This window comes from Macaca thibetana, chromosome 5 (genome assembly GCF_024542745.1).
Source record: "Macaca thibetana thibetana isolate TM-01 chromosome 5, ASM2454274v1, whole genome shotgun sequence".
Lineage (NCBI taxonomy): Eukaryota > Metazoa > Chordata > Mammalia > Primates > Cercopithecidae > Macaca > Macaca thibetana.
Window position 1 is genome coordinate 106,373,142 of NC_065582.1, and position 27,165 is coordinate 106,400,306.

General features: G+C 35.3%; 1 protein-coding gene across 1 annotated transcript in view; it reads right to left on the bottom strand.

Moving 5' to 3' along the window:
• CHIC2 (cysteine rich hydrophobic domain 2) overlaps positions 1 to 27,165 on the bottom strand; it is a 55,659-nt gene that overhangs the window by 24,130 nt on the left and 4,364 nt on the right. The window contains exons 2-3 of the mRNA XM_050790639.1: positions 16,083 to 16,137; positions 15,790 to 15,945 (exon numbers count right to left, since the gene is read on the bottom strand). Coding sequence (XP_050646596.1) covers positions 15,790 to 15,945; positions 16,083 to 16,137 — 211 coding nt within the window. The remainder of the gene's footprint in view (positions 1 to 15,789; positions 15,946 to 16,082; positions 16,138 to 27,165) is intronic.

Genomic DNA, 27,165 nt, shown 5'->3' on the forward strand with positions numbered 1-27,165 from the left:
TTCCTAAATGAATGATTTCCTAATATAATTTTAAATATAAATAAAAGCACAAAGGAGACGAAAATATGCAATATTTTTAACAAATCCATATAGAGACCACTTTTAGAAAGTGGCATAATTCTGGTTAGCGTATCTAAAAGAGTAAAGCATTTTTATAAAGGAGATAAGACAACTAACAAGGTTAAGAAGTTGGTGTATAAACAGTCTAAAACTTAGGGTTCCTTATTCAGACAGGAGGAAGGCTGAAAGCATATATAAACAAAGTCTATAAAGTCATTAAAGTTGCAATAGAAAATATATGTGCAAAATCTTAGAAGACTGAAGACTGAAACTAACAGTTGCTTAGGATGGAAGACAAACCAAAACAAAAACATACTACGGCACAGTATATAGTAAAATTATGAAACATTTCTTCAAAAAGTGAGCAGACTGAAGGCACATACAATATGTGATATCCATTTACTTGAATATGAATTTTCTAAGCTATAATACTATAATTCTGGTACAGCCAAGAAGCAAAGTATAACAAAAATAAGCTTTGCAAAGAAAATGTCATAAAACCTATTTAATAAAGCTGAAGCATTTTATTCACTTGTAATACGTTTCTCAGGCTCTTACAAAGAAACCTACTAAAAGATCAAAGTTTCCTGTTTTACTGACTTCTAAGCATTGATTACTCTTCGAAACCTTGAATTTATTTTCCTGCTTTTGTCTATCGTTTAAATCCACAAGAGAAACCATTTAACCTAGGCATCTGAAACAGTACCAAGCCCACAGTGCTGCTTAAGGAATATTCACTGAATTAACAAACGAAATCCAGAGAATAGCACACTGGCAGCATAAAGAAATGGTAGCCAAATCTAGCAATTTCATAGGATGAATATGCTTATCTTCCTAGAGATTATCAGTTTACTCAATGTTAAGTCATTTTAAATAGCCTATTAAAACAAATATATACCAGGTAATAGAATGTAAAATTCAAATTAATGTTTAATATATGAGATTTCAAATATATTTTGTGACTGCTGGTGGCTATTTCATATTTCCAGACCCTAAGGATACATTTTTATTGTCTTCTGCTATCAGAGCTACTTCATGAAAAACAAGAAAAGTGCCTATAAGCTTACCCTGTAGCCAGCTCTCCAAATAGACTATATGCTCTTTGAGGATAATTTTATTTATTTATTTATTTATTTATTTATTTATTTATTTATTTATTGAGATGGAGTCTCACTCTGTCACCCATGCTGGAGTGCAGTGGCATGATCTCAGCTCACCACAATCTCTGTGTCCCGGGTTCAAGAGATTCTCCTGCCTCAGCCTCCTGAGTAGCTGGGATTATAAGCACGCATCACCACACCTGGCTAGTTTTTGTATTTTTAGTAGAGACGGGGTTTCACCATGTTTGCCAGGCTGGTCTCGAACTCCTGACCTCATGATCCACCCACCTCAGCCTCCCAAAGTGCTGACTGCCGGCATGAGCTACCGCGCCCAGCCTTAGTAGAGACTTATACTATCCCTGGCACCTAACAGGGTACTTATATGTCAAGAGCATCTCTATAAAAAGAGGATATTTAGACTTCCATTTTCAGCCAAGATGTAGCAATGGACACCAGATTTACCTTCTAATCTGAATCAATCAAAAAAAGACAAAACATCTGAAATAGTTTTCAGGACATGGAAAATGAAAGACAGTCATCCCTGAGAAAACAGAAACAATTTGGACAAGCCCTACAATTTCCCAAACTCACTGACTTAGAGCTTCTAGGCCACAATGAATGGATGGAGAAACCAGGCAAAGCCTAGGGACTCCCTAAGTCAAAAAGACAGAAGTGAAAGAATAGGAAGACTGGGGCAGCTAGAAGTCACAAAGCACAGTACCAGAGGAGAGTGCTGAACAGAGAACGAACTCCAGGATCTGCAGATAGTCCTTACTGAATATCAAGGTGAGTACTGAGCAAGTAAAGAAACTATTAGAGGCAGATAAGATCCTGTGTAAGGCAAGGCATGGTGGCTCATGCCTATAATCTCAGCATTTTGGGAGGCTGAGGTGGGAAGATTGCTTGAGCCTAGGAGTTCGAGACCAGCATGGGCAACATGGTAAAGACCCCATCTCTACAAAAAATAAAAAATAAAAAATAAAAATTCTAGCATAGTGCCTCTTTCCACCAGCAAGACTAGAAGATGCTATAATTCAGAGTACCCAGGAGGGTCTTACTTCACGAGGACACTATTCTGGATCCTCAAGAAGTGAAAACCAGAATTACCATATTTCTAGGTATATACACAAAAGAACTGAAAACAAGTACTCAAATACATGCACATCCATGTTAACAGCAACAACTGCTAATGGAAACAGCCTAAATGCCCATCAATGGATGAATAAATAAACAAATTGTGAGATATACATACAATGGAATATTAACCCATAAAAATGAAGTACTGATACATGCTACAATGTAGCCAAACTTGCAAAAAATTATGCTAAGTGAAAGAAGCTAGACACAAAAGGTCATATATTGTATGATCCATTTATATGAAATATCCAGAATCAATAAATCCATAGAGATAGAACACAGATTGGTGGTTGCCTGGGGCTACAGGGAAGGAATAATGGGGAGAAACTGCTTGATGGGTAAGGGTGTGATTCCTTTGTGGAGTGATGAAAATGTTTTGAAACTAGATAGAGGTGGGAGTTGCACAATACTGTGAATATACTAAACATCACTGAATTGCTCACTTTTAAATGGCTATGTTACATGAATGTTACCTTACTAATTATTATTTTCAAAAATAAGAAGGCAGGCCGGGCACGGTGGCTCACACCTGTAATCCCAGCACTTTGGGAGGCTGAGGCGGGTGGATCACGAGGTCAGGAGTGAAATCCCATCTCTACTAAAAAAAAAAATACAAAAATTAGCCAGGTGTGGTGGCGCATGCCTATAATCCCAGCTACTCAGGGGGCTGAGGCAGGAGAATCACTTGAACCCGGGAGGCAGAGGTTGCAGTGAGTCAAAACTGAGTCACTTCACTCCAGCCTGGGTGACAGAGTGAGACTCTGTCTAAAATAAATAAATAAATAAATAAATAAATAAGAAGGCAAAAAATGAGGCCAGGTGTGGTGGCTCCCGACTGTAATCCCAGCACTTCGGGAGAACGGGGCAAATGCATCACTTGAAGCCAGGAGTTCGAGACCAGCCTGACCAACATGGCGTAACTCCGTCTCTGCTAAAAACACAAAAATTAGCCAGACATGGTAGCGCATACTTGTAGTTCCAGCTACGCAAGAGGCTGAGGCAAAAGAATCTCCCGAATCCAGGAGGTAGAAGTTACAGTGAGCTGAGACTGAGCCACTGCATTCCACCCTGGTAGACAGAGTAAGACTCTGTTTCAAAAAAGAAAGAAAAGAAAAAAGAAACGAAACGAAACGAAACAGAAAAGAAAAGGAAAAAAAAAGAAAAGAAAAGGAAAAGAAAAAGAAAAAGGAAAAGGAAAAGAAAGGAAAGGAAAAGAAAAAAGAAAAGCGAAAATAAGGCAAAAAATGAGAAAAAAATGTAAATTAAAAATCTGATGGAAAAAACAGCAAAATGAAAGATGAACCTAGCCATAATGATGATCACAAGAAACGTAAATGGGTCAAAATCCCTGATTAAAAGGCAGAGATTGTCAGACTGAATAAAAAAGTAAGACCCAACACTGCCTATAAGAAACAAACTTTAAATAAAAGGTACAAATGAGCTAAAAAAGTGTAAGGATGGAAAAAGATATACCATGCTAACATCAATCAAAAGAAATGGAATGACTATAAATATTAGACAAAGCAAATTTCAGAGAAAAATACAGGTCAGTTTTATAATGATAAAGAGGTCAATCACAAAAATCCTGAAAATTTATATACCTAATTATAGAATACCAAAATACATACAGCATAAGCTGCATGAATAAATACACAAACCCACAATTACAGTCAATCCATGGAAATGCATTTAAGGAACTGAGAAACTGCCAAAAGTGGAAGTACTATTATTTTATGATCTCACACTACTGTAGGATAGATTCTGTTCTGCTACATCCTTGTCAACACTGAGTATAGTCTTTTAAAGAGTTTAGGTATGTGTCCTCTCTAAATCTCATGTTGAAATGTAATCCCCAGTGTTGGAGGTGGGGCCTGGTGGAAGGTGATTGGATCATGGGGGCAGATACTTCATGGCCTTGTGCTGAGTTCTCTGAAGATGTTTTTTTAAAAGAGTGTGGCACCTCCCCCAACCCCCTTGCTCCTGCTCTGCCATATGAGATGCCTGCCCCCTTTCATCTTCCACTGTGATTATAAGCTCTCTGAGTCCTACCCAGAAGCTGAGCAGATGCCAGTGCCATGTTTCTTGTACAGCCTGCAGAACCGTGAGCCAATTAAACCTCTTCATTATAAATTATACAGTCTCAGGTATTTCCTTATAGCAATGGAAGAACAGACTAACATAGTCTTTTTAATTTCAGTCCTTCTAATAAGTATGCAATGTTATCATTATGGTTTTAATCTGCATTTTTCCTAATGATTAGTGATGTTGAGCATCTGAAAAGATGCTAATTTTTCATTTATATATCTTTTTTGGTGAGGTGTCTGTTCTAAATTTTTGCTCAATGTTTCTTGAATTGTTTTCTTATTGTTGAGTTTTGAGAATTCTTTATATATTCTGGATAAAAATATCTGCTTTGCAAAGATTTCTCCCAGTCAGTAGTTAGTCTTTAAATCCTCCAATAGTTTTCAAAAATAGAAATTTTTAATTTTTATGGAGTCCAATTTGTCTGGTGTTCTTTTAGGGATCGTGCTGTTAATGTTATACCTAGTAATTCTTCCTAAGCCCAGGTCACAAGAATTTTTCTCCCATGTTTTCTTCTAGAGTTCTATAGGTTTAGGTTTTACATTTTGAGTTAAACTTTCTATTAAAATACGGTTTAATGTATAGATTAAAGGATTTTAAAAAAATGTATAGGTATTTAATTTTACCAATTATCTCTCTTTAAAAGACTGTTCTTTCTTTACTGAATTGCCTTTCTACCTTTGGGGGAAATCAGTTCATAAAGGGGTCTATTTTTTGGCTCTGTCTCTTCTGTTTATCTGTTTGTCTATCTTGATGCGAGTACCACACTACTTTGAGTATTGTAGCTTTATAATTATGTCTTGAAATTGGGTAGTTTTGGTTCTCCAACTTTGTATTCCCTTTTCAGAGTTGTTTTGCTTTTGTAGGTTGTTTGTATTTCATATGAATTTTAGAATCAGCCTGTCAATTTCTACACAAAAAAAAGTCCTGTTGGGAATTTACTTTGGATTGCACTGAATCTATGGATCAGTTTGGAGAAATTGGCCACTTAAAAGTATTTCCTCACTAGATGCGGTGGCTCATGCCTGTAATCCAAACACTTTGGGAGGCTGAGGCGGACGGATCACCTCAGGTCAGGAGTTCGAGATCAACCTGACCAACACTGAGAAACACTGTCTCTACTAGAAACATAAAATTAGCCAGGTGTGGTGGCGCATGCCTGTAATCTCAGCTACTTGGGAGGCTAAGGCAGGAGAATCACTGGAACCTGGAAGGCAGAGGTTGTGGTGAGCCACGATCGTACCAATCCAGTCCAGCTTGGGCAACAAGAGTGAAACTCCGTCTCAAAACAAACAAACAAAAAATTTCCTCTTCTGACACATGAACCAATATTTTCCCCCATTTACTTAAGTCTTTTAAGTTTTTTTCTAAGTGATATTTTGTAGATTTTAGTGTATGTGTCTTATATATTTTTTTCAGCTTTCTCTGTAAGTACTTAGTATTTTTATGCTATTTAAAAATTGTATTTTTTCATTTTAATTTTTGATTTTTTGTTGATAGGGTACAGCTTTGCTAAACTCACCTGTTAGTTCTAGGAGTTTCTTTAAAGATTCTATTGAATTTTCTTCATAGACAAACATGTCATCTGCCCATCAAGACAGTATTATTACTATACTTGTTGCTTTTTCTGGCCTTACTGCCCTGGCTAGAATCTCCAGAGTAACACTGATTAGTAGTAGTGAGAACATCCTCTTGGTTCGTTCTTGATCTTAGAAGAAATGCATTCAGACTTTCATTATAATTGTATGGTTTCTGTAGATGTCCTTGATCAGGTTGAGGAAGTTTTATTCTATTAGGTTGTGAGACTGTTAATCAAGTATAGATGCTGGATTTTGTCAAATGCCTTTTCTGCCACTTTAGAGATTGTTGTGTGGTTTTTTAGTTTAGAAATATGTTGAGTTACATTCATTGCATTTTTGGTTGTTACACCAACCTTACTTACCTTCCTGGGAAGGACAATGTACTTGGCCATGTGTGTTTTTCTTTTCATGTTTTTGTTGGACTTGATAGGCTAAAAGTCTGTTTAGAAATTTTATATCTATGTTATGAGGAACATTCTTCTGTCTTTTCTTTTATAATATCTCTATCTGGTTTTGGCCTCAGAGTAATGATGGCCTCATAAAGTGAGCTGGGAAGAGTTCTTTTCTCTTGATTTTCTAGAAGAGTTTGTGTAGAATAGGCATTATTTCTTCCTTAAATTTTGTAAGAATATACCAGTAAAGGCATCTGGGCCTGGAATTTTCTTTGTTGGAAGTTTTTCAATTACAAATTCAATTTACTTAATTGATATGGGACTTTTCAAGTCATCTATTTTATCTTGGTTAAGCTTTATAGTTTCTCTTTTTCAAGGAATTTGTCCACTTTAAGGTGCTGAATTATAGGCATGCAGTTTATAGTATTCATTACTCATTCTTTTACTATCTTTAAAACCTCTTAGTCTCGTCACCTGTTTCATTCCTAAAATTGTTAATTTATCTCTTCTTTCTCTTTTCCCCACTCTGGCTAGAGATTTATTAACTTTTTTGTTCTTCTCAAAGATCAGTTTTTGGTTTCACTGATTGTTTCTATTGATTTTATGTTTTATATTTCATAGGTTTCAGTCTGACCACTATTATTTTTTCCCCCTCTCCTTACTTTGGATTTAATTTCCTCTTGTTTTTCTAATTTCTTAAGGTGAAAACAGAGGTCATGGATTTGAGGCTTTCTTTTCTAGTGTAGACTTTCAGTGATATAAATTTCCTTCCTTGAACACTGCTGTAGGAGTATCACACAAATGTTGACATTTTGTGTTTTAATCTTCATTTAATTCATTCTGCTTTTAAATTTCCCTTTTGATTTCTTTGACCAATGAGTTATTTAGAAGCATTTTATTTAGCTTTCAAATATTTGGGGATTTTCTAGTGATTTTTCATTTACTGATTTTTTTTTTTTTTTTTTTTTTTTTTTTTTTTTTTTTTTTGAGACGGAGTCCTGCTCTGCCGCCCAGGCTGGAGTGCAGTGGCCAGATCTCGGCTCACTGCAAGCTCCACATCCCGCGTTCATGCCATTCTCCTGCCTCAGCCTCCCGAGTATCTGGGACTACAGGCGCCCGCCACCTCGCCCGGCTAGTTTTTTGTATTTTTTAGTAGAGACGGGGTTTCACCGTGTCAGCCAGGATGGTCTCGATCTCCTGACCTCATGATCCGCCCGTCTCGGCCTCCCAAAGTGCTGGGATTACAGGCTTGAGCCACCGCGCCCGGCCTCATTTACTGATTTTTAATTTACTTTTATTGTGGTCAGATAACTTACTTTGTATGTTTTGAATCCCTTTAAATTTATTGACTTGTTTAATTACTTTGAATAAGAACTAACTCAATGATCTGTATGTACTTGAAAAGAATGTGTATTTACCTATTGTTGGTTAGAGTGTTTTATAAATGTCAATTCGGTTAAGTTGGCTGATATTTGCAGGGATTTTCTGTCTACTAGTTCTATCAGTTATCAACAGAGTGGTACTAAAATCTCTCGTTAGGCTGTTCTTGCATTGCTATAAAGAAATATCTGAGACTAGGCAATTTATAATGAAGAGGTTTAATTGGCTCACAGTTCTGCAGGCTATACAAGAAGCATGGCACTGGCATCTGCTCAGCTTCTGGGGAGGACTCAGGGAGCTTATAATCATGGTGGAAGATGAAAGGCAGCAGACGTTTCATATGGCAGAGCAGGAGCAAGGGGGTTGGGGGAGGTGCCACACTCTTTTAAAAAACCAGATCTTCAGAGAACTCAGCACAAAGCCATGAAGTATTGCCCCCATGATCCAATCACCTTCCACAAGGCCCCACCTCCAACACTGGGGATTATATTTCAACATGAGATATAGAGGGAACACATACCTAAACTCTTTAAAATACTATACTAAATGTTGACAAGGATGTAGCAGAACAGAATCTATCCTACAATACCATGAGATCATAAAATAATAGTACCTCCACTTTTGGCAGTTTCTCAGTTCCTTAAATGCATTTCCACGATTGTCCCACCACCACCACAAAAAAAAAAAAAAAAAAAAAAGAAAGCTAAACATACACATGACATATGACCACGGCATTCCACTCAGTAATTTTTACTCAAGTGAAAAAAAAAAGTGTCTGTCCATAAAAAGACCTGAACAAGAATATTCACAGCAGCTTTATTTATATAGACCAAAATGTCTATCAACAGGTAAATAAACAAATATGGCATATCCATATAATAAACATTATTCAGCAATAAAAGGGAATGAACTACCGATGCAACAACATAGTTGAATCTCAAAATCACAGTAAGTAAAAGACAAAAAGGGGCCGGCCAAGCATGGAGGCTCATGCCTATAATCCCAGCACTTTGGGAGGCTGAGGTAGGTGGATTGCTTGAGCTCAGGAGTTTGAGAGACGAAACCCTGTCTCTACCAAAAATACAAAAATTAGCCAGGCGTGGTGATGTGCACCTGTGGCCCCAGCTACTTGGGAGGCCGGGGTGGGAGGATGAGTGAAGCCTGGGAAGTCTGGGAAGGCTGTAGTGAGCCATGATTACGCCACTGAACTCCAGCCTCAGTGACAGAATGAGACCCTATCTCAAAATTAAATAAATAAAAAATAAAACAAGACGACAAAAAAGAATACATATTGTATGATTTCATTTAGATAAAACTCTAGAAAATGCAAACTAATCTATAGTGCCAGAAAGCAGATCAGCACTTGCACAGGGAAGTTTTTGGAAATGATGAATATGTTCACTATCTTGATGCACACAAGTGTATACATGTGACAAAACTCATCAAATAATATACATTAAACGTGCAGTTTATTGTATGTCACTTGCACTTCAATAAAGCTAGTAAAATATAAATAGAAGTTCTGAACATACCATTACCAAAATACACTGTATTCAAGGCCGTAAAATAAAACTTAACACGTTTAAAAGAACTGAAATCACACAAAGTATATGCTTTAACAGTAATAAAATTAAATTGGAAATCAGTAACAGAAAAGTTTCTGGTAAATCTCCAAATATTTGGAGGTTAAACAAACTTCTTGTTAATCCACGAGTCGGACAGAAAATCACAAAAACTTTGAACAAATCAAAACAAAAATACTATATAAAAATGTGTAGGATATAGTCAAAACAGTGCTTTAGAGGGAAAGAGCATTAAATGCTCATATAAGAAAAAAAGAAATGACAAATCAATGACTTCAACCTTAAGAAACTAAAAAACAAGAGTAAATTATATCCAAATCAAGAAGAAATAATAAAAACAAAAAACCAATGGAAGTGAAAACAGAAAAACAGAGAAAATCAAGAATAAAGCAAGGAGTTTGCTCTCATCACTCCTATTCAGCATTTTATTAGAAGTCCTACACCGTGAAAAAGGGAAGGAAAAGAAAAAGTACACAGATTGGGAATAAAACTGTCATTATTTTCTGACAACATAGTTATCTGTGTAGAAAATCTCAAGGAATCCACAAAAAAGTTCCTGGAATTTAATAAGCGAGTTTGGCAAGGTTGAAGGACATGATGTTAATATACAAAAATCAATTGTATTTTATGTACTAGCAGTGAACAATTGGCAATCAAAATTAAAAAAGCAATTACCATTTACAATAGCAACAAACCCAAAGAAATACTTATGTATAAAGCTAATAAAACATGAGCATAATCTATATGCTACGCAAAAAGCTACAAAGCTCTAACAAAAAAAAAAGTCAAAGACCTAAATACATGGAGACTACGTCATATTCTTGGTTTGGAAGACTTAATATTGTTAAGATGTCAATTCTCTCCAATTCATCTGTAAATTGAATGTAATTCCAATCAAATACCAGTGTTTCTTATAGATATTTGACAACCTAATTCTAAAATTTATACAAAAAGGTAAAGAAATCACAATAGCCAAAACAATCTTGAAAAATAAGAAAAAGTTTGAAAGGCTCAAACTACCTGATTTCAAGACTTACTGTAAAGCTACAGTAGGATGGGCACAGTGGCTCATATCTGTAATTCCAGCACTTCGGGAGGCCGAGATGAGAGAATTGCTTGACCCCAGGAGTTCGAGACCAACCTGGGGAACATAGCAAGACCCTGTCTCCTTTTTAATTAAAACAGAAAAAAAAAAAAAAAAAAAAGCTACGGTAAACTAGACATTGTGATATTTAATCAAGATAGACATATAGATCAATAGGGCAGAATAGAGTATGGAAAGAGACCTACACAGGTATCGTTGACTGATTTTTAACAATGTACAAGGGCAATTCAAGGGAGAAAGAATAGTCTTTTCGACAAATGGTACTGGAAAACCTAGAAAGTCATATGCAAAAAAAAAAAAAAAAAAAAACCAAAAAACTTTGACCCATACCTCACACCCATATTAAAACCTGAGTTAAAATGGGTCACACACCTAAAAGCAAAGTAAAGAGATCATAGGAGAAAATTTTCATGACCTTGGTTTAGGCAAATTCTTAGATAAGCACTAAAAGTACAATCTGTTTTTTTTTTTAAAAAGTGATGAATTTGTCAAAAGGAACAACTTTTGTTCTGCCAAAGATATTGTTGGAGAATGAAAAGACAGCTACAGATTGTAAATATATATTTGCACATATCTGCTAGGGGATTTATTTTCAGAATTATATGAAGAACTCTCAAAACTCAACAAGAAATAACTATTTTAAATGGGCAAAATATTTCAATGAGCACTTTAACGAAGGTGTACAAATGGCAAATAAGCACATGAAAAGGTGCTCAACATCATTACTCATGATGGTAATGCAAATTAAAACCACAATGAGATGCTACTATATATCTATTAGAATGACTATAATTTCTAAAACTAACCATGTCAAGTCCTGCAAGGATGCTAAGCAATTGGATCTCTCATGCATTGCTGGCTGGAATGCAAAATGGTTCACCCACTTTGGAAAACAGTTTGGAATTTTTTTATAAAATTAAACATTCACTTAGCATATAACCCAGCAATCCCCTTCCTAAAAATGAAAACTTGTGTTCACACAAAAACATGCATGTGAATGTTTATGGCAAGCTTTATTCAAAAACTGGAAACAACTCAATGTCTTCAAGTGATGAATGGATAAACAAACTGTGATACATCCATACAATGGAATACTACTCAACAATAAAAAAAAATAAACTATTAATACATAAGAGAAAATAGATAAATCTCAAATGCACTAAGCTACATGAAAGAAGCCAGACTCAAAAAGTTATATATACTATTTTATTCCACTTATATGATATTCTAGAAAAGACAAAATTGTAGGGATAGACAACAGATCACTGGTTGCCGGGTTTAAGAGTTGACAAGGGTTCAACTACAGAGGGACAGCACAAGTAAGTTTTTTACGGAAAACTGTTATGTATCATCATTCTGGTGGTGGTTACAAAACTCTATGCATTTATCAAAAATCACAGAACTGTATACAAAAATTTTACTGTATATTAAAAAACAATTTTCAAAAATAGGCAAAGGTAGTTAAGAAAAAAGGCAATTTGGCAGGTCTAAAAAACAATCAAAATAATAGAACAGGCTGGGCGCAGTGGCTCACGCCTGTAATCCCAGCACTTTGGGAGGCCAGGGCAGGCAGATCACCATAGGTCAGGAGCTCGAGATCGGCCTGGCCAAAATGGTGAAACCCCGTCTCTACTAAAAATACAAAAATTAGCGGGGCGTGGTGTCGGGAGCCTGTAATTCCAGCTACTCCAGAGGTTGAGGCAGGAGAATCACTTGAACTGGGCAGGTGTAGGTTATGGTGAGCTGAGACCACGCCATTGCACTCCAGCCTGGGCAACAAAAGTGAAATTCCGTCTCAAAAAAAAAAATTAGCTGGGTGTGGCTGCAGGCACCTGTAATCCCAGCTACTCAGGAGGCTGAGGCAGAAGAATTGCTTGAACCTGGGAGGAGGAGGTTGCCATGAGTGGAGATCATGCCACTTGCACTCCAGCCTGGACAACAAGAGTAAAACTCCCGTCTCAAAAAAAAATAATAGTAACAATAATAATAATAGAACAGAATAAAAACAAGGTCTTGGGAATAATAACAGATCATAAAAAGAGGGCACTAAGTTGGGGATAGATTTTTTTTTTTTTTTTTTTTGAGACAGAACCTCCAACTCCGTGGTTCAAATGATTCTCCTGCCTCAGCCTCCCAAGTAGCTGGGATTACAGGCACATGCCACCAAGCCCAGCTATTTTTATATTTTTAGTAGAGATGGGGTTTCACCATGTTGGTCAGTATGGTCTCAATCTCCTGACCTTGTGAGGGGATGGATTTTAAAGGCAAGACAGAACTGCAGTTTTCCAAATCAGTGAATAATATCAAGAAAGTAAAAAAAAAAAAAAGAAAAGAAAGTAAAAACACTGAGCTGCGTATCAAGTATGCCTTTGGTCCTGATATGTCTTAGAGTCGGAGACCATTCTAAGCATATAAAAGGATTTCACATCACAAGTAAGAAAACAGAAATTCACAGGCTGGCAATTTTTTATCTCATGCCTCTCAATCGAGGGTTCTTAACATGCAGTACTTAGACAGAATTCTGGCAGTCTGTGAAAGTGAGTGAAATGAAAACACATCTTTTTAACCACTAACTGAAATGCATTACATTTCCTTAGGTCATGCATGTATGTAACTAACTGCAATAGACTAAACAGGACGTGTACCTTCATCACTTAAAGAAATCACAGATTCTTCCTATCATATTATTACCATGGATCTGTTGCTATCTTATTTTGTATGCATTAATAAACATATTTATAAATCACATTGAAGTTTTCTAGTATTTTGATAACTATATTTTATATAATCGGTTTCCTCTGTAATCCCATGTATTTTACCTTATACATTTAGAATACATTAAATGTTTTTAAATATATATATGAAGCATCTAAGATAGTATTCATAGGCTTCCCTAAACCATCAAAAGGATTTATGGCAAATAAAACATTAAAAATCCCCGCTCTAGAGGGGAACATCACACACCAGGGCCTGTCGGGGTTGTGGGGTAGGGAAGGGATAGCATTAGGAGAAATACCTAATGTAGATGATGGGCTGATGCGTGCAGAAAACCACCATGGCAGATGTATACCTACATAACAAACCTGCACGTTCTGCACATGTACCCCAGAACTTAAAGTATAATTAAAAAAAAAAAAAGGAAAAAAATCCAAATTATTTTGCCCCCATCTTACAAAGCACCTCTTTCTCCAGGGCCTGTAATATCCTTCACACACGCATGAAGTGTCACTCTTACCATGGTTATATAACAGTTTACACCCAAGACACAGATATGTATGCCTTTTTTAAAAAGCAAGTCATGTTTGTTTATGCTCCCTGGATAGTAGTCCGTATAAAATTAAATGTATCAAATAAATATTCCATCTAGTCATATAAAATACAAAGAGAGACCTTAGACTGAACACTACAATGCTAAATGAAATGTACTTTCAGAAACTACAGATGAAATTAGCTTAAAAAAGTCAATCTTACATCTCACATAAGGAATTTAATGAAGGCATTTCAAAAAGGATCTCAAGTTGATAAGAATGCAAAGTTTAACTCATTTACCTTTATTTTCTAAATACACTGTACAAACACTGCAGTATCTTATGCTACTCATTTAAAGGTTTAAAAAAAGGGTATCAAAACAAAACCAAGCACAAACAAAAAAGTCAGATCTCAAAGGTATCTACAGTATTAAAACTCTTACGATTTTTTGGGTTACCTGATAGCAATTACCAATCAAGTGAGACATAGCAGGCACTGAAACAATGGAAATGCCCACATAGCAGAAGGGAGTGAGGGGATCCAAACTACAAGAGCAACAAAATCAACTGTGGATCCAGAGATGAAAAAATGTTCTGTGGTGTAAAGGTAATCTGGTGAGAACGATGGAAAAAAATAACCATTTTTAGAAAAAAGGAATATTAGAAATATTGAAGTAAATATCACAAAAGTCATTCTATTACAAAGGCATTAACTCCTTCCTATCAATAGAATGTACCAATTTAAAAACTTTTAGTAGGAATATATCTTCTATTTTGTAACAGAAATCAAGGGACAAAGAGAATTAGCTCATCCATACTTCCTACTCTTACTGGTTATCAAAACGTAGCCACAAAAAAACTGTTCATTCATTTTCATCTTAACAAAATAATATTTTTGGCTGGGTGCAGTGGCTCACGCCTATAATTCCAGCACTTAGAGATGCCAAGGAGGGCAGACTGCTCGAGCCCAGAAGTTCGAGACCAGCCTGGGCAACATAGTGAAACCCTGTCTCTATTTTTTTTAAATACATGTTTTTTAAAAAATAAAAAAATATCATTTTTATACATATAAATACCATTTTAAAAAAATTTAACAAAAATATAATGCATTCAATCTGTAATAATTTGTCATATCTCTACCAACATCTTAAAATTATATTTGTTTGTTTTTTGAGACAGAGTTTCACTATTGTTGCCCAGGCTGGCGTGCAATGGCGCGATCTCAGCTCACTGCAACCTCTGCCTCCCACGTTCAAGCGATTCTCCTGCCTCAGTCTCCTGACTAACTGGGATTACAGGCACCTGCCACCACACCTAATTTTTTGTACTTTTAGTAGAGACAGGGTTTTATCATGTTGGCCAGACTGGCCTTGAACTTCTGACCTCAAGCAATCCTCCTGCCTTGGCCTCTCAAAGTGTTGAAATTGCAGGCATGAGCCACTGTGCCTGGCCAGAATTTTTTATTATAAGTAGTCAAAATAATGAGTCTTTAAAATTTTATTTTTTTATTACAGAATCACTTTGTGCTCACTACAGAAAACTTGTAAAATATAAAAAGAAGAAAACAATGTCCCATAATCTTACCAACTAGAAACAACCATCATAACCATTTTATTTCTTGTAATGGTACTATCTTACTATTAGTAAGAATACTATTAATTAATACTTATTAACCACTTCCTTTGAGCTATTCAGCTAAGAGCTTTCCAAACATTTCCATTATACCTTTACAATAATCCTATTCAAGTAGTAGATGAACATGTGAATATTTTACAGTTTTGTCAAGTAGGGTTGAAAGAGGTTAGGAAATATGCCTAAGGTCATAGAGATAAATGGTAGAGCTGAAGCCAGCATCCTTGATCACTATACCACACCACCATCAATGTACAGATAGAGACAATGCTATACACTACTCTTTGTTCCTAAAATTACAAATATAATTTTTAGATGGCTATTTAATAACAGCACTTGGATATATAGTAACTTTACTGACTCACTCCTCTCCTGGATTCATGTTATATTCAGGATAGGTGATTCATTCAATATAAAAATAAAAACTAGATAAATGCAAGACTTGCTTGTCCACTTCTAAATTTAAATTATAATATATAATTCAACTTACCCTTTTACTGAGGCAAATAACTGGCCACATACTGCAACCTAACGTGCAGCAGCAACAAAGGCAGCCACAAAGTAGCCAACGTACATTAACAGGAAGGTTCTTCTTAAGACAACTGTTAACTCTGTTGATGCTGGCTTTAAATTCTTCAGGAGCTACCTAAAGAAAAATTTTAAGAAATAATAACAATGCAATATTAATGTCAAAAAACATGACTGATAAGCATACTTTTTTCTAATTTTCTCAGAAAACTGTCATTTTGAGGCATACAAATAGTACAAAAATGAGACACTCACTTTTCCAGTTAATGAAGAAGGGAATTCTGATTCAAATTTGTTGCTCAGTCCAAATCTATTTTTAAAAAATAAGAAGAATATGTTATTACATGTCATTGCGGCCAAAAATATAGACCATTTAATTTAAAGGTCAAGTCAACAGAAAGCATTTTCACATACGGAGGAAGTTTGAGACATAAAATGGAAGTTTGAGATAAAATAACTGTAATAAGCAATTTATGAAATATAACAAGCAATTATTTTAGCAGTTAAACGGAAACTTTTGCATAATGATAAGGGGCTGAATGTTAATTAACCAGCAGTATGTAAGCAAAAATATAAATGGTTCATTTAATTTGAGCTACCACCTTTATATCTTAAAAAGTTAACTACAAAGCATATTATTTTAATGGGTGGGATAGCAATTTTTTCCAGCTTTTAATGTTATTGGTGGAAACAAACAATAGCTGTGAATTTTAGCAGGTGTCCTACACAAGCAATAAGATGAGAAGCAAAATGCAGGAAAAAGAGTGGGGAAGGGGAAGAATAAGGAAAAAGGGAGAGAAAAAATAAAAAAGTAGGAACGGACAAAGTGCTACCAAGAACTCTCTTAGGTTCCATTCAATACCTATTTGTCAGTGCATTAGATGGTATGAAAGAAAATGTAGACATGTACTATACCTATATCTATTCCTATTACCTAAAAGATCTTTTCTTGAATCATGGTTAAAATATTCCATGGCTTTAGAATTGATAAAAGATTTAAACTATTTTCAAAGAATGGTAAATATAACAAGAAGATAAAAGACATAACAAAAACAACCTATTTTGCTTTTATCTATCAGAAGTCTACCAGTACTTGGAGAAAAGAGAATTCATTCAAATCACAACTATTGAGCACATTCCATGCAAAATTTCAATACAGGCTTTTATGGCTTTTACAGCTTCCTTTGTTTCCTTGAGAAATCACATATGAGACCAATTTTACTTTTATGTAATTTGAGATAATTTTGAAAGTTCATGTAATACACACTGTAAAGTTTCGAAGGGGGAACTCCAACTTTACACCTAAATCTAAACGGAATCTTGAAACAGGCTTGTTTTACTCATATCCTACATACACCCATTTCACTATTTCTACATTCCTCCAGTCTATAGTCATAACTCAGTACAAACCACTCCAATCTGTTATCCAGCTTTCTCATCATCATCAAATTCAGGTTTATCTTTCCTGACAGACCTTTTCCATTCCAAATTCCTTTAACACTTTCCTCTGAAACCCTCAATCTGTTGATCTGCAGCTATCAGGATACCTCCTTACATCTTATCTTAAAAAACAAAACAAACCTTAAACCTAGTCATGTGCCATATAACAATGTTTCAGTCAGGACATACTTGAAGGTGGTCCCACAAGATTTTAATACTGTGTTTTTACTGTATCTTCTGTATGTTTAGATACACGAAACTTACCACTGTGTTATAACTGCCTACAATACACAGTACAGTAACACACTGTACAGGTTTGTAGCGTAAGGGCTATGGGCTATATATCATATAGCCTAGATGTGTAGTAGGCTACAACATTTAAGTTTGTATACACACCCTCTGTGATGTCTGCACAATGATGAAATTGCCTACCGACCCATTTATCAGAATAGTCCCCATAGTTAAGCACCACATACCTGTACGTATCTTCACTTTAACCACAAACCCTGTTGAAATGCCACTCTTTCCTTAGAAATCCTCAACTACAGTTCACTCCTGACCTTATCTATTCTAAATAACTTTACCTCCTGCACCTCCATCTAATTCAGCAACCTACTCACTGTGATATATTCTGCATATTGTCATCACTTGGGACTGTATCACCTCTGAAATTCTGAACTGTAAAATTCTCCTCTTACCACTGCCATCAATCATTTCATTTCTCCCATCCTTACTAAATTTGTTTTTTGGCCTCTGGTTGTAATTTACTACTTCCTACCCCTCCATAGCTCCCTATGACTCCATTTCCTTCCTTATTTGCCAGAACTACAGTCAATCATTTTGAACGTACTCCAACAAACACCCTTAATCATCTCTACAGTGTCCCTTGCCAACCCAGGTTCAATTAAACTGTTTACTTTCTTCACACTGCCTGGAGCTACTGGAGAAAAATCACATTTATAAATGCATCACTATTAATAAATATATATATAAAATACATATTTCTAACCTCAGTGAGTATTATTTTAACAATATTTATTCATCCCCAATAAGTTCCCTTTTCCATACTCCGTAGTTGTGGCACCTGTCTTTAGGTACTCCACTTTATCCTCACAACATTTTTTTGCAAATAACCACAGTTGTCAACTCTGAGAGAAAAAAAAGTCAACTGCTTTACCTTCCCTCCCTTTTATTTTTGGACTTACTTTTATATCTTCAGTAATTTTACCATCTCTCAATGGAGGAAAACTTCCAAAAACTAACCATTTACTTCTGGTTGCATCTCCTCTAGTCTTCACTGCAATCCACTGTATTTCTACCTCGCTTCAGGCTACTTAAACACAGCCTACAAACCTGAATTAGTCTATCCACCTGAGACTGTGAATCCCTATTTCTTCTTCTCTCTCAATGTCTGATGGCATCTATTTCTTTCCCTCCTCAACTAATGTTTTGAAAGACTCCTTTACATTAACCATCTTTACGTTACCTCTCATTCATTATTCAAACTACCACAATCCAGGCTTTCCTACACACTTCTTTACTTATAAGACTGTTCTCATCAGAGTAGCAGAAAATCACTCTTTTCAGCAAGTCTTCTTTCATATAGCATGCTTTCTCCAGGCAAAGAGCTTGAATGTCAGAATTTCTTATTTGGCATAGGCCACAGCAAATATCTCCTTTGCTATGTTTTTCATCCCTGCCAAAACCTTCTCTCTTTTTTTTTCCAAATCTAGACCAACCAAAACAATAGTATCAGGTAGAATTTTAGCAAGACCATCCTATTTTATTAAATGGATAAGAAAAGTCACACTTCTTGTTTGATAATATAACTGTAAAATATCACCTCTAATGATTTATTTTTGACACAAACCACTTAATTTTGACAATACCTTAGTTCTGGTTTCTTAAGTTCAGCAGAAGGCAGAGACTGTTAGAATGAAAATGGCATATATGTTTTGCTTTCAATTGACAGCATTATAAATGTACCCACAAGTTTACATAAAAGTTTTTAAATATGGTAAAAATAATTTCCTTTATTCTAAGACAAAGTACAATTGGCTCAGCACAGTATCAGAAAGGCCAAGTTTCATCCAATAAAATAATAATTTGATGTACTTGAAAGAAGAGCAACGATTCCTGCACTGAGTAGGAAGCCGAACCCCCTTCAGACTCTAATAACCAAACACTCTACTAATCCAAAAAGCTAGAAGTAGCACTTGGATAATTTTTTAAAATATGATTTAAAGTAGGTGGCATCTTAATCCAGTTATCTACAAGACTAATAAAATTACATTTAAAAAATATTTTATGTTGGCAAGAAGGTCAAGATGGAAAAATATCACACACTATCAATGGAACTGTAAATTGTTACAACCATTTCAGATTAATTTGGCACTGAAAATATTTATATCTTTGTCTCTTTAGAAATGTAATATTACCTAAAAAATAACTTGAAATGTGGATTAAATTTATGCATAAACAAGTTCATTGAATCTTTATTCACAAATATAAAAATGTATCTATAACATTTTAGGAATGGTTAATTATCTCAATATAACAGAATATTAAACAACCATTAAATATGAAATTTGTAAACCAAAAACATGGAAATATCATTGAACATAAACTTCTTCACCTTCCCTCCCTTTCATTTTTAGATTTATTTATATATCTTCAGTATTTTTACCATCTTTCTCAATGGAGGAAAATGTTGAAGAAGAAAATTCAGTATATCATGATCTTAACTAAAAAGAACAAAAATCTCACAAGTTGATAGAATTTTCAGGAGTGCAATCTGGTAGTACGTAAAAGGGGTCTTAAAAAATATTCCTACCCTGGCTGGGTGTGGTGGCTCATGCCTGTAATCCCAGCACTTTGGGAGGCCGAGGCAGGTGGATCACCTGAGGTCAGGAATTCGAGACCAGCCTGGCCAACATGGTGAAACCCTGTCACTCTAAAAATGCAAAAATTAGCCGGATGTGGTGGTAGTGGGCGCCTGTAATCTCCGCTATTCGGGAGGCTGAGGTAGGAGAATTGCTGGAACCCAGAGGCGGAGGTTGCAGTGAGCCGAGATTGCATCATTGCACTCCAGCCTGGGCCAACAACAGTGAGACTGAGTCTCAAAAAAAAAAAAAAAAAAAAAAAAAAAAAAAATTCCTACCCTTTGATCCAGTAATTCTACTTCCAGAAATGTATCAAGAGAAAATAGCTGCAGTGGCACAGATATGTTAATGAATAATCAAGTATTCTGTAGTGTTATTTTACGGAGGGGGTATTAAAGACATTTTGTGTCATTTGTTGTTTTTTTAAATAACAGCTATTTTTCAGCAATGCATAGTTGCTGTTAACTAAATAATTGACGAGTATTTTATTTTATTTTATTTTTTTGAGACAGGCTCGTTTTGTTGCTCAGGCTGGAGTGCAGTGGCATGATCTCATCTCACTATAACCTCTGCCTCCCAGGTTCAAGCGATTCTCATGGCTCAGCTTCCCAAGTACCTAGGATTACAGGTGCTTGCCACCATGCCAGGCTAATTTTTGTATTTTTAGTAGAGACAGTGTTTCACCATGTTGGCCAGGCTGGTCGCGAACACCTGACCTCAAGTGATCCGCCCACCTTGGCCTCCCAAAGTATTGGGATTACAGGCGTAAGCCACCACACCCAGCAGACAAATATTTTATAACGTACAATACCATCCTAATTTTGTTTTCTTATTTGAATATTTTATTTGGCATTAACTAGGTATTTTAAGATAAGTAAACAGGGAAATTTGGGTTCACTAATCAACAGTTTTCTTGAATGCATTTCAATTTTTTCCATAGTTCAAGTCCATATAATCCTCTGTCCCTCTTACTTCAGTTTTTACGTCTTCTATGTTCCTTATATCTTCTTATATTAACAATGTCTCCTGGCATTCACTACTGAACTATCATTTTAAATTAAGACATGTTTTGAACTCATAATGAATTTTGCCTTTTAAATGCAGAAATGCAAGAATCTGCTGCTTCAACTTGTTTTGCCCTTAATCAAAAATATATGTTCGATGTTTCTTTTCTTCTGAGTTACAGTGATATTTTTAACAGTGAAATATTTAAAACAGAAATATCTTATAATTAAATTAATTATAATACAACAATCTGAAAAGATGCTACACAGCTCAAAACCATGTATACTAGAGAGTGTAGTCTGTTACTCTGCATGCCTAACTAGGAACTCCCTATACTTTGGCTAACTAGATCACAAGTGGACATCTGCTTTAAGAACAGCTAATCCCTGGGCTGGCTAGCAGCACGTGGAATGGCAAGGCCAAACAGTCCTGCCTAACTTAGATAACATTAACTAACTCAATCAGCTCTCTCTTGAGGTATCTGAACATAAGACAAATAGATGGTAACATGCAGAGCTGACAGAGAGAGGGCTTACAGAGAGGGCTTAAAATGAAGTCAAGATGTAGTAAAGCCATCGATAACTATAAGTCAAAATAAACTGAAGCCAATAGTAAGAAGAAACTGATATCAGCAGACAAGTAATGATGGGCCAGATCAGGGAGGGTCTTGTAGAACATTAAAAGGACTCTGAAGAAGATGGGGAACCTTTGAGGGGCCTGATACAGAGAAAAGACTTGAACTGACTTATGTTTTAAAGGATCACTATAGCAGATGTACCAAAATGACTGTATAAGAGGAGAGGCAAAAGTGGAAAGGTGGAGACAGGCGGAAGAAAATATATATATATATTTTTTTGTAATTTAGATGGATTCTTGCTATGTTGCCCAGGGTAGTTTCAAACTCATGGGCTCAAGTGATCTTTCTGTCTCAGCCTCCCGTGTAGGTGGGATTACAGGTACATGCCAGCATGCCTGACTTAAGAAATATATTAAGTGTAAGGCAGAAGGGATACTGGCAACTCACTCCAGCCGTGTAGGTGGCAAAATAGGGCCAGATTTTGAAGACAGAGCCAAAATGTCAAGACAAAATGGATGCAGTGAAAGAGAAAGAGGAAAATCAAGAACATATCAAAAAGTTTTTGAGCTAAACAAATAGTGTCCTCAATCTGCCATCAACTGACAATGGAAGGCTGCCGTTGAAGTTGATTTGGGGTGTAGATCATGAATTCCATTTTGGATATTCTGGATTATGAGGCATTCAACCTGTACAAATCCACAGATACAGAGAATTTTTATCTTCCTATAGATATGACAAGACCTATGAGCATATGAACTAGAAATTTCAAACTGAACACATGGGTTATACAGATGGCACATGCAGAGAGAGCTTATTTCCTAATGCTGAACTTTGAGTTCAATGAACTCAAATTTTTAGCTACTTTTGGAGATAAAGTCATAATTACGGAAAAAAACTAACAGGCTTTGATGTATATAAATCATGCTTTATGTTTATCTGGTTGATTCAACATATGTCTGAATATCAATGTAGCTCAAAGAGGATGGGATCTAATTGAAAGTATACTCTATTTATCCAAAAGATACAGAAACCCTGGAGTTAGAGACACATTTTTGGGTTTCAGAATAATTCTAAAAATTTTAACTCTGTAACCACATTCTGAACAATATTTGAGTTCATCCGGTTTCATGAAAGTTTAATCTCATTCAGGAAACTAGTGAAATCAAAGACTTAATTCTCTAAAGCATGTGTTAAATTTACTCCATCATAAACCTCACCATTATACATAGTCTTATAATAATTAGCATTAGCATTTTATTCATTTTTAATTATTAAGGTTATAATATCCATTATTAACAGATTACATATGTTGTTAAGCAGTGAAAGTTATACAAGTGTATACCCACGAAAATGCACAGTATAACTAACTTCTGATGATATAGGGATGCAGCTGATCTAAACAACTTTTAAATTTTCTGTACTGAATAAAAAAATTTTTGTATATCTGATTTATACATATTTTAGAATATTCTTAATACTTCTATAACTCAAGAGCAAAATAATGATGCTAAATTATGTTCACTTAAGCAAAATATATGGTTGAACTGATTTACAATACAGACTAACAAAAATATTAATTTCAAGTAACATTTATAATTGAGTAGTTTAGAAAAGACCAAGAAAGGAGACTGGGTACATAGGAACTCCACCACTGAACTAACCAAAGCCCACATTATGACTACAATGCAAGATCAAAGAGAATAAAACAAGAAGCTCTTGCAGGAAGCTCACTATATATAGTACATTCACTTTTTATCAATCAAAATAACAAAGTTAGGTAACCTTCAAATCCAACCAACTCTATCCAAGTAGATAGTGGGACAGGAAAAAAGCTTAAGGAGAAAAAAATTACTCTTCAGGGACATTGTGAGAACATTTCAGCTCCTGTGGATGCAACTGAGTTTTAAATGTAAGATATAAAAAACACAATTTTTTCCTCAAATCTAACGGATCATGTACTGAGGGCTGTCACATACCACACACCTTATAGCTAAAGGATATCACGTTTACGAGGGTTCCCACTTCAAAAATCTATGACCTTGTGGGACTCCCTCTAATTCCAGCACATGCTATTCTCTTGGCATACTAGCTGCCCCAGCAGCAGAACAAAAAGTGCAGGTATGCCATCAAAATAATTCCCAGTGAACAGTAAAAGTAGCCAGTTATTTAACGTCAGCCTACACAAAGCTAAAATTAAAAAATAAACAGACCAAAACACACACAACAACTGAGGAATCAGACAGCAAAAGTGGCCATTGCTATGTATTTCCATACATCATAGGAAAAGCTGTGAAATTTGATGGTTTATACCCAGAATTGTAATAACTCATTTAATCTAGAGATCAACACCCTAGCTAGGGCCACTATCACATCTTATGGAGGCTACTTCAATAACCATCTAAATTTCATCTTAATCCCTTTACAATCCTTTCTGGCCCCTACTGAACTCTCTAACCTCATTTCAAGACATTATCCCCTTTGTTCACTATATTCTAGCCATAATATAAAGGTATCCTTTCAGTTCCTCAGGCAAGTCAAGCTTGTTTTGGCTTGGAGTCTTGGTACCTGCTGTTCTCCAGATCCAGGGGCTCTTGACAGGACTCTCGTCCTTCCTAAATGTTAGCTTCCTCAGAGAGGTTCTCCCTAATCACATTATTTTCAATCACAGGATCTCATCCATTTCCTTCACTGTAATTTTATCAGACAAAATTTGTCTATTAGCTGTAAACTCCATGAAGGCAGAAACTATGTGTGTTTCATTTTGGGTTTCATTGTATACCTAGAGCCTTGTGCAATACCTGGCAGAAAAATGGTCATTTAACAAATACTCATTAAATTAAATTACTTATCAGGAAACCTCAATAAGACAGCTGATAATCAAAGATTAAGCAAAATATACTCTGATAAAACAAAATAAATATTGTAAAATCCAAGTACTAAAACCCAAGCATCGAAACCCAAGCATCTACATTCAACAATCAGAATGAACTTGTCTTACTTTATATGCAGTTCTAATAAGGCTGGCTGTTTTACTTCCAAGTACAGCTGATCAATTACAAAGAGAGAGGAAAGTAAACCAAAAAGAACAGCCCACATATGAAATTTAAATGAAAGTGCCATTTAGAGAAGGTTCTCAAACTCCAGCATACCTCAGGGCCACTAATGCATCACTGTGTACCAATCTCATAGCCATTTTTGATTAAATTATTCCTCTAGTCAATTAGATAATTCTGATCTATGCTCAGAATCTTGTTTTAAAGCAGAAAAGCATACATCACATTTTAGACTGACATCCCACAAAATGGTAAAGAGTAACCAAAAAATGTGCATGCAGGGTTAAACATCAAAGTATGTCATAAGTAATAATTTGTTGAATGCCTATTAATTAGATAAATTCTGACTCACACATAACCTCTAAGGTGGATATATTATCCTCTTTCCCAGAAGAAAAAACTGAAGTTGGGAAAGGTTAATTTGCTTATGGTTACTGTTAGGAAGTGACTGAGAATTGAAACCAATTTGCCTGATATCAAAGACCATACTTTTTCCACAGTACCATCTATTACTTCCCAAATATGTCTGACAGAATCACATAGCACTCTTACCAAAACTAAAAATCCCTAAACTCTTCCCTTTCAGACCCAAGATTCTGATTGGGTCAAAAGTCACACACATATACACAGCACACACACACACACAATCTTACATGGAAGACACTAAAAGGATACTTAAGAGCATCTGTTACTACATGTTATATTTAAAGCTTAATTTTATTAAGAATAAAATCTAAATAGCTTTATAGCAGATTAGAAACCTAAGCCAGACATAGCTATCAGATATTTGAAAGATTTCTTTCTGAGTATACAGCTAGCCTAATATCCTGGGCCTTTAACCTGTTAACAGTATAAACTCCAGCTGGAAATCAAGAGTAGATCTCAACTTAATAGTATTATTCTTTAGAGTAATATTATTTATTTAAATTATTTAGAATAGTATTTGATTATTTACTATCATAATAATTACATATAATTTACTTTTCACCATTTAATCCCTCTTTTCTACTTAGCTAGTCATATAAAATTTTAAGTACTAATCAATTTCATATCCCTTGGTAGGTAAAAATCCAACACTGAACTCTTTGGACTAAAATGTCATATAAATTCTCAAATTCAGATACAGTAAAAACTTTGAAACCTCAGTTAATTATCATAGTTCTCATTTCTTCAAGAAAATCTATGCATTAAGAAGTTTTAGTAGTTGGTCCAAATAAAACGCACAGAATTTTTTCTTCATATTACCAAAGATATGTCCAAATTATAATCAAATTAATTTCCTCTCAAACTATATGGAATAAGAAAAATCTCTGGGAGGCCACACATGATGGCTTATACATACAATCCCAGCATTTGGTGGGGCTGAGACAGGAGGAACACTTGAAGCCAGGAGTTCAAAACCAGCCTGGGCAACACAGTGAAGCCCCATCTCTACAAAAACCAAAAAAATATTTTTTAAAAAAAATTAGCCAGGAATAGCAGCGTGTACCTGTAGTTCTAGCTACTTGGGAGACTGAGAAAGGAGGATCACTAGAGCCAGGAGGTCAAGGCTACAGTGGGCTGTGATCGGGCCACTGCCCACAAGCTTGGATGACAGGGCAAGACTCTGTCTCAAAAAAAAAAAAAAAAAAAACTCTTAAGAAAAAAAACCAAAAAGAGTTATCAAAAAAAACTACCTTAATTTGATAATTTCCTCACAATTACCAGATTCCATTATTTAAAACAGAGGAGGCATTTATCTTTTCAATGTGATAAGTAGTTACAGAATATCGTTTGCCTTTGTTAGGAGATGCAGAAAGAGAAGAAAACAGTGATTCATTTGGCAATTCTGACAAAATCCAAAGATGTATACAATTACTTCGTTCATTTAGAAAATATTATAGGAACTATAGTATTCTGACACTATATTAAAGAATAAAGAAAGATCAATAAACACAACCCCTGCCCGCAAGAACTTTATATCCTGTGGAGATACATTAATGAGGCCTTCAAAAATTTGAAAACAGAAAGCTTAAGCTTTAGAAATAAATAGAATATGTCTTAAATATTATGCTGGGTGGGAGAAAGAGGTAGGAATTATAAAGTTTAATGAAACTGTTTTATTGAAATGATTCTGTAATTTGGCAACTCACATTCAGGTCTCTTACTGCTAACCACAGCATCTAGTAGCAGTCCCGAAATACTGACACATTTCAAGACAATTTTTTACTAACTCTACCATTTGAAAAATCGATAAACACTAAGGTGTTCTTGTGATGTCTCTTATTCAAAAATCATCCCAATGTACTTTCCAAACATTTTCAAGTCACATTTCTAAATCTTTAATCTTCCATAACATATCTGGAAGGAAAACAAGCAAAAAGTGGTTTCTGACAGCCATT